At 35.9% G+C, this 18,044-nt stretch overlaps 1 protein-coding gene across 4 annotated transcripts in view; it reads right to left on the reverse strand.

The window, feature by feature from the left end:
- Window positions 1-18,044, reverse strand: part of LOC149573136 (GPCR-type G protein COLD1-like) — a 181,395-nt gene that overhangs the window by 144,789 nt on the left and 18,562 nt on the right. For 2 of the 4 annotated variants that reach the window (XM_089814317.1, XM_089814316.1), the window contains exon 3: window positions 11,838-11,945. The exons of the other annotated variants lie outside the window; for them this stretch is intronic. In XM_089814317.1, the coding sequence (XP_089670443.1) occupies window positions 11,838-11,945 (108 nt within the window). The remainder of the gene's footprint in view (window positions 1-11,837; window positions 11,946-18,044) is intronic. 4 annotated transcript variants of the gene reach the window in all.

Here is an 18,044-nt window from a genome sequence, read left to right on the forward strand (position 1 = left end):
CTAGCCTCTTCTAAAGTCATTACTTCACTTACAGGTCATAGGCCTACAACTTCTCTATCAACTCCATCTTCTAATCATCAGACTCTCCAGGCTTCATCTTTAGCACCAGTTCACTCTATTTTATTTTATATAGGAAGCTCTTGATTTCAGTGGACTTGATGAATTCATCATCCTCTAAGAACTGCTGAGCTTGGATGATCCTATCATCTAGCCTTGCTGGTGTTAGTTCTAAGTCTGTGAGAGTATTTTCTACTGCATTAACTTTGTTTTGTAAATATTTCTGTCTCAAGTCAGCAAAATACTGACTACTTCTTGGTAAACATTTTAATGTCCTTTGTTTAACCTGAGCAGGGATGTGGACAATCTTCTATCTTTTGTTTCCCTTTGCCATCCAGGATGCCTGAGGAGCATCTTCCTCTTCTACTTCAACGGTTACATCTAGCTCAAGGCTGTCAGGGAAAACTCTATCTTCTTCTCCTATTGGGCCCTCTAGCATTTTAGCCATGATCTCAGCATGGTCCATGACCATCTTCCTAATCCTCTGAGGATAAGGGATATCCATGTAGTATCCCACAAATTGGGGATCTATTCTTTTCAACTCTTTCTCCACCCTTATGACATCATCAAGCTTTGCTAGCTTGTCAGCTACCTCACCTTCTGCCACTATGTTTGGAATAATATCCTCATGAGGCAATTCCTTGGTGCTTGGTAATACATAATTCCTCATTTCCTTGAGGGTGACCCTCATCCAACCATCAAGGTCATACATTCTATAAGGGCCAGTGCACAAATTGTAATGGTGAAGAAAAGAGTAGATTTGGTCTAAGGCCTCTTTACCAATTGTAAAATCACCAATCCTAAAACACCTACATAAAAAGGTTCATCTATGCACCTTGGGTCCTAAATACTCCCTATTGACCATGAACAGTTGCCATATGAATTCAATTATTCCTAGCCTAGGAGGGATAAATTTAGGCAATATATGGCGTGGTTGAGGACAACCATAAACTCTCATTAAAGAAAATGTGGGAAATAAGAAAATATCTCCCCAATTGTGGTCAAGTATCTTTCCCTCAGGAAGCAGGGCTGGTCTCAAAAAGCCCTTCAATATATCAAGAGCCCTAAAGTATCCTGAATCTAACATTTTCATAATTACAGCACTAAAATTATTGAAAAATGATACAGAATCAGAAAAATGATAAGTGTTGTCCCATACCCATGTCCATAACTGAATTGGTAGGCTTCCATTTATATCAGAAGTTTGATCGCTGAAATCAGAGCTTATGTACACTATATTTTTGTATAGAATCAGGTGCATCAGCAGTGAATAATGATGAAAGGTGAAATCCTTTAAATTCCCCACTCTGAGCCCTGGCAATATTCTCTCTCATTACTTCTAGAATATGATTGACATAATTATATTCCCCACCATGGTAGGCATCCTGTACATCTCTTGCAATTATGAATTCTGCCCCATAGACCATATCAGACCCATCCTTACCCACCACCTTATGGACACCATATACAGTTTTAACAAAATAATTCTTGAACTTGTCCAGTGGCATCATCTTATCGACCTTCTTAGGGTAATCACCCAATTCTTTCAGGTCCTAGGGAATATGTTGTAGCATTGATCTCCCAGTGTACGCCTTGGTGTTTGCTTTGAATTTCCTCTGTAAATCCTTCAAATCTACAGGCTGACCCATAGCTCCATCTAATCCAAAGGCCTCAATGAATGATTCTCGATCTAGGGTGCATAGAATAGTTCCATCCCTCCTATGGAAAGATTTCGTGGCCAGATTGTAGCACCGAAACAGGGGCTTCATCAAGTCTACATCTATAAAGACCTCTGGAAATATCAACTTGGCAAGATTCTTCTTCCACGCATTACACACAAGAATTTTCTTCTCCCTATTATGATAGAAGTATTTGAAAAGTTCAAAACCTATAACACCAAGGCATATGGCATCTCTGCATAGAGCCTATGGGTCAATAAAAGCTTGATCATCTGCAGAATTTGCATTGGAGGAACCTGGAAAAAGCTTTATCCATTCTTCAACAAATCTTTGCAGTTTCTTTTGTCTGGTTTTGCCTCTTTAGAGGTTGAAGTTTCCGAAATTGCCATTTATGAGGCTTGAATCTCTTCTACTTCTTTGTCAGACATTTTGATATTGTGCAAATACTCACCGGATATAGCAACTACTCTGTTCTCAAAAAGCTCTGGAGTAACAAACTGGAATGCACTGAAAACTCTAGAACTATTCAAATTCTCTCTCTATGTAAATGGCAAATTGTGATTGTGAAAAGAGAAGATCTTTACAAATTAATATATGCAAATCAACATTCACTTTACATTGATTTCAGCATGCTTGAAATACGATATCAATCCATTATATCAACTCAATAGAGCGTCACCATTACTATCCAACGATGCACTTTTTGTATTGCATTCAAATCCTATTGGTCGAGAACTTTACTGTTGTTTCCAGCTCAAAGAGATGACTTTATTTTACTGTCAAAACAAGGCCTACGATGCTACGACAACGACTGATGAAAAGACCTATCGCATTATCTTATTATTGCAAAAATGGTTTTCCAATCTTACGAAAACCCTTTGAAAAACCCTTGTCGACCAATCGGACACAATGGTGAAATCCTCTACGATCTTACGATTCCTTTGTTGTCGCAGCATCGGCACAAACTTTATCTTCCTCTACAATCACATGGCAAACAGCTTCGTAACATCGCAGATTATCCTTTCTTAGTCTATGATCTTACGATCGCAGTTACATTTACCTTTTCATAACATCTCTGGTGATCTCTCAACCTTTTACGATGTCACGACAAACCTTTAACCCTTCATACCGTAGCATCGGCGGCTTAACATTTTTCATGTGCAATCTTACAACCACGTCTTTATTGCGACATCAGAAGACACCTTTTATAACCTTGAGATCTCATGATGAACCATTCATTGTAAGATCGAAGACCACCATTTGCCACTCAAAACATATTATAATATCATTTTCTGGTCCCACTAATCCTAACAACGCATACCTCTGGCATTCGTACATTTGTTCTGACCAATCAAGAAACGAACACCTGTCTAACAGCACATCACCTTTTATTTGCCTTTATCTCCTTTATGATCTTACGACCATAAGCCACTGTATCATCGTAGCATCTCAACATTTCCTTTATCATCCTTCGATGTCCACCTTTTCCTAGTATCGTAGCAACCTATTTCATTGTTCCCGACGCAATAAGCCTCCTTGCCGTAACATCGGAGATAGCTGCAATGCAAACCTTTTACACTGATACACGATCATATGATACAAAGGAAATCGTATGATCGGGAAGACATATTTTCTCACCCGTGACACTATGACACAACATTAATCGTGAGATCGAGAGACCTAAAACCCTTGTGATACTCCGCTAACCCCCCATCGTAACATCGTAAGAAACGATGTATTTAGACAAAATGAAAACCCGCTCATTTATATGGCCTAGGGTTAGGGCTTAAAATTATAAAAAATGAAACCCTAGAGCACTAAACCCTACACTTGGGATACCAATAAAATAATCAGACTAGGGCAAAATTACTAGGGTTTTCTTTGAAAAAAGAAAACAAGAATATACAACCCTAACAATCTCAACAAATTAGCATCTTCACTATAAAAATCATGAAAACTAAGCTCAGTGAAAATAAGAGCTATCGATGCCATGATGCTTAGGAGACATAGTTAAGTTCTTTTTAAAAACAACTTAATTTTATTAATAAGGGAGTCTAAGGGGGGTGAGGAAACATAAAGATAAAATAAAAAATTTAATTTAGCAAAAAAAATGCAAGGCAATCCTAACTACAAATTCGGGTTTGAGGCCAATAAAGCAACATATTGGAAGCCCATTATCATTCATTCCAGGTTATTAAAATTTTATACTAGCATTGAAGAGAGCTCTTGAATAGGGTTTTTAGCAGTTTAGAGGCTCAAGAACGAAAACTCTTGAGTTTAATCAGGTTGTACAACACCTCAACCTACAAGAAAGAAGAATTTCATTGTTATTTCAGCTTATTCAAGCAAATAGAGCCTAAATTGTTTTGGATAATTCATAGTGTGAATGGACAGTTCAGAAATTTATCAAAAGTCATACAGCTCTGTTGTTTAGCAGCATGTTGGAATTTGCCAAGCAATTCTCTATGACCGCACAGAAGCAAAGAAGAACAAGAAAGCTAATTGGGGTTCAAATTGAAGAAAATAAGCAGAATTTCATACAAGACCAGGCAGATCAGTCATCATCGTGGCAGATTATAAAGGGTTTCAGATTTCTTTCATCCTCCAAAGGGTTGTACAACCTTCCAAGCCAGCTGACATCAACATAGGGCAAAGTACTGTAGCAGGTCCAGGTCTATTTTATGCCCAGAAATATGATCTTCAACTATCAACTTAAGATTTTGGAATTATTATAAAGTTATCAGCTATTCTTTCATATCTGCCCTTGTATGGTTTCCTGTAGTGTTTTGTGGCAATATAAAAATAAATAATTTATTCCAGATTAGTATATTACCAGTTTGCAGATGTTTGTTCAGATTAGTTCAGTAATGTACTAATTGGCATCATTACTGTGGAAAAAAATCCAAAACATTTGAAAAAGCGCAAAAACACAAAAAATCAGAATATAGACAAAACCGAAAAAAATCCAAAAATTTTGAAAAACCACAAAAACACAAAAAATCAGAATATAGACAGAACCAAAACAATTACTTATTGCTGCTCAAAGTCAAGTGTTACAAACAAATTCAGTAATTCCAAGAAAAAAAATCTAATCAGGGATCTCTTGCAATCGGATAATTTCATGCCTATAGTGTCCAGGTTCATCGAATACATTGCCAACCAAAGGACAAGGGGTGTTTTCTTCTAGAAGAAAGCTCCATCGGAGTCGTTCATTAATCATTTGTTCTCATCATATAATCATTGTAAATCCTAATTAGGGTATGGTTGTCCAAATCTTGGCCATTGATCTAGACCCTTCATTTTTTTGAACTCCAATATAAATCTCACTCCTCTCATTTGTAAAGGATGATTTGAAGAGATTGTTGCATAAACCACTTCTTAAGTAAATTCATTGAACAATTGTTGGTGAAGTTTCTTGTTTCTCATTGAGAATAGATTTTGTTTTCAAGTTGTTAAATTGAATGAAGGATTTAATGAGAATGTTCATTGTGGAATCAATATAGTCATGTTTTTGATGGTTGTATGATATTCAACTATTCTTCAAAGTTAGTCTGAACTTCTGATAAAAAAAACTCAACTTCCATTAATGTATTCATTTTCAAGTATTGGCGAATATCTATGATGTGAAGATCCTTAGAATAACTTAAAAGATTGCAGCATTCTTGTGGAGTTGTTGAATTTGGCAAAACAAAAATAGGTTTTGGATTCCACTTTTGCATCTTTTTCTCCAGATTTCAAAGGATTAGTTCATAGAATTTGTTTAGGGTAAGACATAGAACTATCTTCTCAAACCCTCTTTTGCAGTTTGTTTTAGAAGTTTTGTAAGCGTTAAACCCATAAAATCCAAAAAAAAAAGGAAAAAGAGATTCAGAAGTTGAATTATGAAATCTTGAATAACCACATAAGTCCCTTGGAGGTTGTCAGCAAATCATCCTACCCTGAGAGTCGATCTTGAAGAGCAAAAACCACACACATTTGGAACCTTGGAGTCAATCTTTGTAATCACATAGTTCATCTGTTTAGTATATTGAAGATTTTGATCAAGAGAGGATAAAGTACCCCTAGTATGTTATTCTATGTTGTCTGTGTCATTAAACAGGCACCTACAAGGTGGCTTTCACACAAGGTTGTCACATGAAGCAATGAAGTTGGTTCATCCAATTTCCAACATTCTTTTATGTTCGACTTCAAGAGTTCTCTTCTTATACCTTTAGGCTTCCAAGATATCAAACTAAAAGGATGGTGTTGCAATAGGTGACCAGGCAGTTGACAGTTTATGATGAAATCCAGAAGAAGAGGAAATTTGAAATTGAATTCCCAATCATTAGGGGAAACTCTTATGAAGTATGCCCTTCACTGTTAGCAGCAGAAAAGTCAGCAAAAGAACTTCCATTTTACCATCTGTTATTTCGTATAGCAAATTCAGCATTTGATCCTTATAATAGAATAAGAATGGTGATTGGTAAAAAGAACAGGCATAAGATGCATCTCGAAGACTATTGGGTCAATACCAAAAATGATTATGAAGTCAAGAAGAGGATATATTCCTCGATAGCACTTAGACTGATCAGAAAATGTAAGTTCCTTCCGATGCTGGATCAAGTAGAAGAAGATTTGAATCTACTCCAGCCTGAGTTCAAGGAGAGAAATAAGTCCATATCGCCACCTAACCGGTCTAAATATAAAGTAATGGACCTTGACATGTTATCCAAAGTTCCAAACCAATCACACAATTCACAAGATGGGGAGTAGATCTTCGGATCAGCAGATTAAAAACAAAGAATCTCCTCTTGACCTACAATCTGATCGCTGATCAAGAGCCATGTGATCGTAAAGGAGGAGAATTGTTAGATGTTGGTGCCGAATAAGAAGAAAATCCACCAAAAAAGGAGGAACATGGAAAGAGGAGAATTACCCAGGAGGTGCATGTAAAGAAAAGATGTCCTAAGAAAAAAGACAAAGGCCAACGATAACACAGTCATCCTCTAGCAGTTCCTGAAGTGCACAGGAAGTTGATCTCTTTACAAATGAAAAATTTAGATCCAACTCAACAAGAAGGCTAGAGAAAGATGATCAAATAACTATAAGAGTGCAAAGTGTCAATGATTCCAAAGAACTTGCCCAGCAGAGAAACAAAGAGTAAGAATCTCCTTCATAAATAGATCTTCATATCCAAGAATGCCTCGCCACAATGTTAGTGGAACATTTAGGAGATCTAGAAGTTCCCATTCTGATGAAGAAGTCTGCAAGGAAATAATGGAAGAGAAGGAATAGTTACAAATCAATGATCAGCAATCAACTCCACAACTCCACAAATCTATATATTGCATATTTCCAAGGGTTAGTTTTTTTAGTTTTTTTAGTTTTTTCCTTTTTCATCCTAGGTCTATTGCTTTTTGAATTCTACTCATTTCGAGCTATCGTAGGCTTAACTCCGAGCTGTATTCTAAAAGATAATAAAGAATTAAACTACTTGGAAGTGGGGAAATTCTTTGTTTAAAAGTCTGCGATATGGAATCAAATGTCCACCAAGGCCTCTTAAGTCATGAAGTTGGGCTTTTTGCGACTCGTTAGAACTTGTTTTGAAAAGCATTCACTTGTAATGGAGAGGTAAAAGTCTACCATTGCATTTAAAATAACATTTTAAAACGGAAATCAATCATTTGAGTGAGAACGTTATATACGTAAGCGGGTTCTAAAAGCCCGATTACATGACTTCTACATAACAAAAATGCTTCTAAAGATGCATTTGAAGTACACCATAAGCTTCTTAAGTCATCTAGTTGTGCTTTTTATGAGTTATTGCATATTGTCTTGGGTCTCATTCACTTGCAATAAGAGAATAAAAATCCACCATTACAATTTTGAAAGAAAATACCTAACTTTAATGGAATTTTACATGTGTAATTGGACTTTTAAACCCTGTTTGTGATGCAAAGGGTAATAAGGAGGCTTGATACAAGGGCTTAACCCACAAGATTTGCAAGGCTTGATTACCAACAACCACTAGGATATCCTTAGATTCTTAGACCTTCAAGTTGTTCTAAAACATCATTAAAAGGACTTGATCAAATTCATGGATTTGTATGACAATATCCATTTGTCCTCCACTAAGAACATAGATAACCTCATTCCTCCAAAACATGGCAAAATAGTGAAAATGGAATCCTAGAACATGAGAGTAGATCAAAACATCTTATTCAAGCCCAATGTGACCATAGTTTTATTATATTATAACAATTAAAATGATATATGTATTATTATTGATAATCAAGATTATAAATATAAACTCAGATGCAATTACTATTTGACTAAGACGGGAAGACTGAAGTGTTACTGAGGGGCTTGAATAAATCAAAGCAAATGGATTTTATCCCAAGAGAGGGTAGGGGTCAATATTCTATAAGCCTTGGCAATACAAATTTGGACCTATAAATTTGAAGGGAATCTATTTTTGGTTTCTAGGCAACTTGGGATACACCTACTCCATTCATTGAGTCGAAATAGTACTAAGATAGGATATGAGTGTTAAAGATAACTTAAATGTAATGAATTAAATGACCTATAAATATGGTGGGAGTCCATTTTTGGTTTCTAGGCAACATGGGATACACCTACTCCTTTATTCATTGAGTCGAAACAGTACTAAGATTGGATGAGTGTTAAAGATAACTTAAATGTAATGAAATAAATGACTAATCGTATCATGGACATTACAATCAAAACCTTAATCAAGAAATGTAAGATATATTAAGTCAGATCCTAATAGGGGACATTACACATGTTGGTCGCCACATACCAAGTAGAAGGGCAGCAACTAAAGTATTGGTCTTCTCAGGCATATCCAAGTATCCTCTAGTATTAAATTTATTGTCAAGCCTCCATCAACAGTGATATTTGATAGCTTCTTCCCATTTATTTCCATCTCAAGGACAATTGGCTTCCTCCCAACGCTTAACATCAACAAGGCCTAATCACCTTCATGAGAAGGTTTCATTGGTGATTCCTCCCGTTGTCTTGCATCCATTCTGCAAATTTTGTTGTTACTAACTGTGTTGGTAATTGCCACTCTCAATTGCAGCTCGTTTAAAGAAGGTTTTCCATCTTGAAGGATAAGTTGTCTATAGCACTTGTCGAACTATGTTCTCTAGCTCCAATTGCAATGATGTACTTGCAATTTTGTAGGGTAATATTCTTTCCTTTGCAATCACTTGTTCTTAATGTTACCTGGGGATACATTTTTAACACAACTTTACCTGTCAAGAAAACGAGGATGTCCCAAAAACTCGAAAACTTTTGGAAACCCATCCCCTAGTTCTCCTATTAAATTTATGTTTGAATTTTGATAATTAGTTTTAATTATCATTTGAACTCTCAATTTAAATTATCAAACACAAATTATATTAAGGTTCTACAATATATGTTAGCATGCTTTATCCATGTTTTCATTCAAAGATGTAAAATTTCCCTGTATATTTTAAATTTTCCCTTTTTTTATAGTTGTCCCCATTATTTGTCCCCTGCTCAAGGAAAAAAAAACCACTCTAGAAATAGAAATCCAGAGTAATATAGCATATTCTACTTGTACTATGCCTTCTTGGAGTCACTCCTTCACACAAGTTTTCAATTACACTTTCTTTTTAATCTATGCTCTTGTGATTGCCCAAACTGCCTCATCTTGTTCCTTCATGTCCAACATTTTATACTCTTTGGCTTCAAGAAGTTGATGTCTTTGTGGTCACTTGGTCCACGAAATTGTATGTTGTCTTTCGTATTCTAGCAGTCTCACAAAAAGTCCTCATTCACTACATCATCAATACTGTATGATTGGACGTCCTTCAAAGTCATATTGTATTTGATTTTTCCCTCATTTATATCTATAATCGCTTGGCAATACATTTTGTGGCTTTGATTGAGTTAACTACCCTTGTGTAAAGAGTACTTGCATTCTTATTAAATTCAAATTTTTAGACATTCCTTTATTGAATGACCCATCACCTAGCAAATCTCACAAGACATCATTCTAGGACAATTACTTTGTGTGCCCCTCAATTTTGAACTTTGCACACCATAGTTTATTATCTATTTACAGGTTCCTTTCTCAGCCTCCAATTCTTTCATCATTCTCGTCATATCCTATCATGTGGCCTAAACCATTTTCAATTCATCGCTACTAACCTTGGTGCTCTTGTCATCCTTCATTTTCCTCTTCCCTCGATAGGATGTCTTGTTTTCACTCTTGATGTCCACTGCATGATTGTAGGCATCAGCATACAAGAACAGAGGCACCACTTCCATCTTCTTGAGCAACGAGGGAATCAACCCCTCAATGAACCACCTCTTCAACTCTTTGGCAGGTTGATTCTTCTAGTTAACCAACAATTCCTTGAGCCTACGATTGTAAGCTCGTATATTTTCATTCTTCCCTTGTTTAGTATTACGAATTTCGACAATAATCTCATTGTCTCCCCATAGCATTTTAAACTCAGCCTCAAATGCCCTCTTCAGCCAAGAGGCAATAGATGAAGTATCCAGTTCTATGAACCTATCAATGGATGTATCTCGTAACAATGTTGAAGCACTCTCAGCCAATACTCCTTTTCTGCTTGACTGCTTTCTATCCAAATAGTCTCACACAACTTGCAATGCCAAATAAGATCTTCTAGATCATTCCCCATGAAAATTGGCAATTCTTACCATTCCACAATTGGACTTGTTGGAGGAGTCACCATCTTTCTCGCTTACTCCCTAGTGTGTCTGACCTAGGTGAACACATTTGACCACCATGTCTTGGTGTTTTCCATGCACTCTCAGCCATGTGCGCATCCTCTACACGTCCACCTCCAACGTCCCCAACACTCTGAATACTTTCAGGCTCTAACTTGTTCCTATACTCCCTCCATTCGAGAGTCTGGCTCGAATCCTTCAATTCTAGGTTCCCCTAAGATGCATAGATTCTCAATGTAGTGGAATATGTCTATCAATTCAAGGTATCCTTCTTTGTACTCCTTGTCCAACATTAACTATACAAATGCCTTGTCTACTTGGTCAATAAGGTTGGGATATGTTTCATCTAGGGCTAGCAAATATCTGGAAATATCCTCTCATTCACTCCACTTACAATTTTTGTCTTCCTTGTCAAATAGTTTCTTTTCCCCTGCCTACGATTTTGTCTTAACACTCTGGTTATTACTTATTCTCAAGAATGGCTCCAACATGGGAATTGTCTAACTAGATTCTCTTCAAATGTTTCTCATAATCTTCTCCTTTGTTCTCTTTGTTCTATGATCCTCAAAGATTGTTTGATTACTTGGTCTTGACCACCTTGTAGCCTCTTCTCGTCTTTATTGGGATCTAAGGGCATGATTTAAACAATTCTAACCCGATTTCTTAAGAAGCAATAGTGCCAAATGTATGCTACTAAATCTAATTAATTATATACATAAAATTACAATAAAGACGGTAGAGCATACCAAATACAAGAGTAAAATATGTCTTTATTTGCTTATGAAATCATTACAAAGAAAACCAAAGAAGGTCGACCAAGGATTCTGGTTCATCTCGCTACACCATCCTACCTTCCTTGACAATACACACCATTATCAAAGGACTTGATGGTTGCCAAGAGGAACACAACTGTCAACTGACACTTATAGATACACAAGAGTGACAACCAAATTAATATGAAATTAATACATTGCTAGATAACCAATATTATCAAACATAACAACACAAGCATTGTACGCTGACTACAAAGTTAAGACTACCACTGATAGGCCATGAATACGCATTTTCTACCTATAAACCCCCAGTAGATTCGTATGCACAGATTTGATGTTCTCAACACTAAATTGTAAAATGGAATTATTTTCATTTACATTTCATGAAGCATAATAATCTAACAAGAAAATTGGCTACTGCTAGTAAATTATTTGAATATGATTTTTTCTATTGTTCATTTAATACAATTCTAGTTTCTCCTAATAAATAAACTATTAGCTTGAGCACACTCACAAAACAAAATCCACGTGTCAATTACATTAATAATTAAAATAGCCCTTGTCACTTCTGCAGTATTCTATGAAATTTAGAAAAATTAACCTTTGTCTGCAGAAGGCATAGGAAAGTGAATGCCCATGCGCCAAAATGCATAGAGAAAAGCCAAGAGAAATAAAATGGCCCCTAGTGCTGCTCGCTCTTTGCCTACTCCTGCAACAAAAAAGGTATGCATACACAATGGTCAAAATGTTAAAATACAACAGAAATCATAAGATAATAAATGCAACTAAATATGCAGCCATATATATATATCAGTTCAAGAAAGCATGTGTATGAACTGTTCGAAGGTTATATTTTTCCTTTCATGCTTTTTCACCTCCGAAGTTTCCCTTTGAACTTGATACATTCTATTTATTTATTTTCCCTTAATGAATGCCCATAGATACCTATTAAATCATTTATGCAAAGTTCACTGAAACAAGAAGCTATCAAAGTAATGCCATTAACCCTACAATGTTGAGTCTCTCGATTATAAGTGAGAATCACTATAGTGATATTTCCAAATCATGTACTTGTATCTCTACTTTACAAAAAAAAATGTTCATTTGAAGAATATCATGTGTAGAGCACATAAACATACCGCTATGTGAGGAAAGTAGAAAGGGATGCTAGAATAGATACATTTTTTAAAAGGAACACCAGGAGTCGAGTTAAATGGAAGACCCAAGGACTCTCTTAATATCATTAAGTGCCAAGAAAGAGTACCCTTATTTTTTAAGCATTGAATATATTATAACAGATGCTTTAAGTTTGATAAGGTCCTTCATGGAAGCTAGAACTGAAAAAATCTTTAGAGAAGGAAACAATGTGGCACATTGCTTTGCTAACAAGGGGTTTCTATAGTAGGACAAGCTAAATGGTTGGAGATGAACCAGCTTCCTATAAGCAATCAAACTCATCAATAAAGATAGTCATTTTTTACTTTATTTCTCACTCGTTACCATTATCACAACTTACATGTGGAAACAAAGCAGTCAAGTACAGAGGCAAAGCTATGCAAGTGTCAGTTGGGAACTGATCTCCTTCTAGTATACGAAAGGATTTCTCTCCAAGTTGCAAGATAGTCCAGATTTTTTATTTGTGTGCCCTATTATTTGGTTATACCAAGGCAAGCAGTATTCCAAGAGATGGATTTTATCAAAGAACGAGATGCAAAGAATTCCATAAATGGGAAGGGATAGAATCAAAACCAAAACAGCAACCTATGAGGATGACAAAAGGAATACCATGGTGTGGCATATCCTTGAAAGTCGAAGCATTATTTATTTCATTACAGAACCAAGGTTCAAGAACTTATTATATTAGAAGATTTTGGCATATGTTGGAATTTACAGAGTCAGTCAAAGCCTTGGAGTTAGACATAACAAGGGATCTCATAGCACAGGTTTCAAGTTTAGCCATGTAGGGAGTGAAGGCTTTCAAGGATAGGAGGGGTAAAGAGGAAATGATTAAGGCTGTCCTAAAAAGCAAGGAGAATTTGAAGAGGTGGCAAGCAAGTTACATTAGAGTGTCCCCCACAAAACCTTGGGATGTAATGGTCCTTCAAATTGTAAGGTATATGAATCTTGAGGGGAGAGTTAAGTGCAACATCTCTTTCCAGTTTACCCTTCCTGACCATTTTAAACACAAAGAGCTAGTCAACTTTCATTTTTTCTTGATGATGTCTTTAGCATATTCAAATAATAGAAGTTTATCTCAGAAAGGTCTCATGCCCTATACACAATCCCCTATTTATTTATTGGTTCTACCTACTTAGGATCTCAAGCCTTCACCTGCCCCAAACCTTGTTAAGTGGGAGGAATTGATCTCTAAAGACGTGTTATGCCATGCACCTAGCCCAAATAACAAGTAAAATATATATGCATATCCCCCGCTCATCAAACTATTTAAATTCATAACACATTGAATACAATCATCAAGAAAATTGCCTTGATCCTTTTCCGCCTTTGAGCTTGAACTTGAGGGTTTTAGCTGCCCCTGAAGAGGATGAACCATCATTGATTGCTATCTCCACCCGAGATGTTCTTCCAATAGGTCCAAAGTGATTGGAATCTAACCCGAGTTTTGGATGTACTCTTTTGAGGCCTTGGATTTTCAGTCACTTATTCATATTTACTAAGATAGATTGGAATCTATCAAAGATGGAATTGCCTTCCTTCTATTGCCACTGAATAGGAAATGGACAATGCTTGTCAAAGCTAGCCTTGTGATATTCTGGAACTAGGATGACGTTGTCATCTTCAACCTGAAAATGCAGCAGAATCTCAACCATGTTGAGGTCAATGGTTTACTGCAATGTGAGCCTACAATAGTCCATTTTCTTGATGTCCAACTATGTGCGTAGATCAATCAATACATCTTCCATGCGATGAACATGAGTGAATGCTCTTTTGATTCTTCAATGCATCCCTCCATAATCGATGTCGAACCTAGCTTTTAATTTCTTCTAGGTGATAAGTTGAAGTTCTGCTTCCATTTCTTTTGCTTTGTATACCAAATTGAGCATATATTGACCAATTACAAGGGGTTTAGCAGTGGTACTGTTGAATCTTGGCCTGTGTTGAGTGTGTTGGTACGGTTGCACCTCCATGAGTTGCCTGTCCAACTCCATCAGAATAATCCTATCAGTAGGATATCTTGGTAAGGTATATGGTTCCCCTTGAAAATAACCAACTCTCAATTAGGTGAAAGTTAAAAACTGCAAGAAGATGCATCCAAATTGATTTGCCCTCTCCCACACTTCATCAAATACTCTTCTGATTAACAGCTCTTTGTCAAATTAACACTTGAAATGTCCAAAAAATGCATTTTGGACTCTCCTGTAATGTTATTTGCTCTGTGTCAATGTAATTTGATCATAATAGTTCCAAATGAAAACTAGGGTCCGATCTCGCCTTAATGGATAATCCTGAGAAGGCTCCCATGGTCGCAACAATATAGCCCAAGTATGAAATCATGTGAAAAGGTGTTGATGTTCCCACATTAAGCAACTGCTTACATAGTGTTGTGCTTATAAGTTCTCCCCAATAGATGGGTTCTTTGTAATCAAAGATCTGGAGGATAAACTTATACATACATGGTTCACAATCACAAGATTCCTTAAGGCCACAAACTCTGTTGAGGAGAGTTATCAAATCCTTAAATTCTAGTTTGAACTTAGATCTATGTATTGTTCTGGATCATCTAGAAAAATTGCTTCTCTTATTATCCAACTAGTATGTATTCGTGTGCTTTTGATAATCCAATTTATTTTGATTCCACAGCTGCAAAGACATCTCTTTAGACAAATCTGCACATTCTTGATTCTGAGGAACTTTGAACACTTGCTCGATGACATCCAGATCCAGGCTAATGATGACCTTGCCATATGCATTCTTGATTGTCTTTGTCTTAGGGCTGAATGTTCGAGCACATCCCAAGACAAACTCAAGTTCTAGGGCATCCATGGGAAAAGTAGACACTTGATGAATATTGCTTCATTTGATGTGTCTCCTCTCTCTGTTAGCAGCAGCTTTGATTCCTTGTAAGAAATCAGCCATGTCTATGTGCCTAGTCTCCATATCTGATACTTGATCAAGTGGAGATGAAACATTTGATGCAGTCGCATGAGCCAGCTCCTTGTCATATCGGTATTTCATCTTCCCTTTGGATTTGGTTGGTACAGACATGTCTTGTGCTGCAAAACGGAAGTTCCAAAGAGTAAATGCAAGATCTAAAGGAACTGGCTTCATGAAGATGTTAGTCTTTGATTGCAAAAGGAAGATCTATGAAGAACAAGGTGTTCAAACTTTAGAGTATTGATTAAATACCGATGGAACACATGTGATGGCTAGAAATGATATGGAAAGCATATGCATTTGGACTAAAAGGGTCAAAATGGGACTTAGAAGGATGGATTTTCATTTGTATGGCCAAAAATGTAAGCTAGGTACATAGGGATGTGTACAAATGACAACTTTGGTATTTAGAACAGTGACTTTTTACTAGAATCGGGTTCTCTAGAGGTAATTACATGTAATAATTACTTGACGTTATTGGGTTCCGAGGATGTAATTGCATGTTTAGGAAAATGGATGGAAAATGCATTGACATGAACATATGGAAGGTGAAAGGATGTAGATGCACTTGCATTCTTGTGTAGGAATTCACAACTTTCTTCCAAAAAAGAAAACCAAAACAAGTAAACTAAGCACAAAACAAAAACATATTGCTTGCTATTGACTTGGACATGACAAACTTCAAGATGTTCTTCTACATGCAATTTTGTTTTTGGAGTTTGTAGGTTTTTCAAGCATTTGAAATGAGAAGATTGCATCTTATTGAAAGAAAAAAATGCAAAAGATGTGGCATGCTTTTGAACAAATGGACAAAGATGAGCCAAACAATGCAACATAATAGCAAAGCAAGCAAGAAATGAAAGCAAAGTTGAAATCTTCTACATACTTGGAGCTCAAGGAGCCAAATGTCAAGGAAAGAGAAGTTGAAATGAAAGAGTATTCTCCAAAATCGAACTCTCCAAGTGTATTTGCATACAACAACTCAATATCCTTTGACATTTCAAAGTTGCAAATGTAAATCTTCATGTTCAGATACTTGGCCATTTTTGCATGTAATGGTGAAATGCAAGTCACAAAACCTTTAAAATGCAAAACATTTTTGCTTGAAAAATGTTCTTGAGGCTTTTTTTATCACAAGCATGCCCTCTTAGTGCCAAAACATGGGTCATTTTTTATGAAAAAGGGCAAGAACGTGGTCTTTATATGCCAAAATGTGTTTCAAATACAAAAATGCCTTCTCCTTTTGCAAAAGTATGGGCTGGAAGTGCAGACTCTTGGCCGTTTTTGTCAAAAATGTGTCATTCTCATGCATTAAAATGCATTTTCTTGCAAAAACGTGGCTTAAAAATGCCTAAGCGTGGCTTTCTAATGTAAATTTCTACGTCATTTTTAATGAAAATATACCCTTTTCATGCCAAAATATGAGGCATTTTTTCCGTAGGACTGCATAAACGTGTTTACCAAAGCCATTTGCATGTGTTGGAATTCAAAATCGAACGCTATGAATGCATTTACATGAGGCGTTTGCCTTAGAAGATCCATGTTTTCACTTGAGAAGCAAAATCGGGTTCTAGAAATGTAAAATCATGTTTAAAATACATTCATATGATGGATGAAAGTGCAAATCACACTCTCAATGGGCCATTGCATATTTGCATTAAGTTTTAAAATGCATGTAATTATGTGAATTGCACTCTCAATAGGCCATTGCATATTTTTAAAATATTGAATGCATTTTATAACTTAGGCATTTTCAACCTTGGAAAGCCAAAAACGGATTCTTGGGGCTTCATTAGATGCATTTTAGTGCAAAATCGCGGTCTATTGGGAGCATTGCATATTTGCATGTTGGTTGGAAAAGCCATTTCATGCAAATCGTAGTCTTGAAGGCCCATCGCATATTTAAAAATATGCTTTTCTATTGGTCTGAGTCCACAAATTACTTTCCTAGTACAGATTGGACTCTGAAAATGCTATTACATGTAATGCCTTTTGCATTTAGAGGGAAGTTTTCATGTAAACGAACTCTTAGAAGTCCATTACATATTTAAAATATGCATTTTCAAGCCAAAATCAGACTCTGCATATGCATTTGCATGTAAACATGTAAAAAGACATGTTATTGAGTTTGCACAAGTTAAATGACCAATTAAGCACATGTCTAATTGATTTTTGAGTTAATCACTTAAAGGGGTCAAAAATAATATTTACACTATAGAGTTTATAAATCATGTGCAAATTTTATTCAAAAAGTAATATTTCACTTAGATGTTTTAAAATAAAACATAAAGTAAAACTCAAAATAAATTAGAACTATATAGTGATAAAGTCACTTACGTGAAAAATTAAAAAGCAACTCAACATGAAAATATAACATAAAGTGCACTCTATTCACTTAAGTGATAAAAATTAAATAATAAAGTAACTTAAAAAGCATAGGTCAATTTATTTTATATTTTTCAAAAAGTGAATGTCAACATCAAAATATAACATTGATATTTTGAATATGCGGTTATGTCTAAAGAATTCACTTTTTGAGCACTTAAATGGTCATATCTTTTGACTACCAAGTCTGATTAAGCCCTAAGATATACCAAATCAAAGAGAAAACTGAAAGCAAAAGATTGGACGAAACAAAATGACTAAAAGCAACTAAACACACTCAAAAACATAAGAAAAGATGTTGAAGGCT

Source organism: Cupressus sempervirens, chromosome 2, assembly GCF_028749045.1.
Source record: "Cupressus sempervirens isolate cs-2001-9-10 chromosome 2, ASM2874904v1, whole genome shotgun sequence".
NCBI lineage: Eukaryota > Viridiplantae > Streptophyta > Pinopsida > Cupressales > Cupressaceae > Cupressus > Cupressus sempervirens.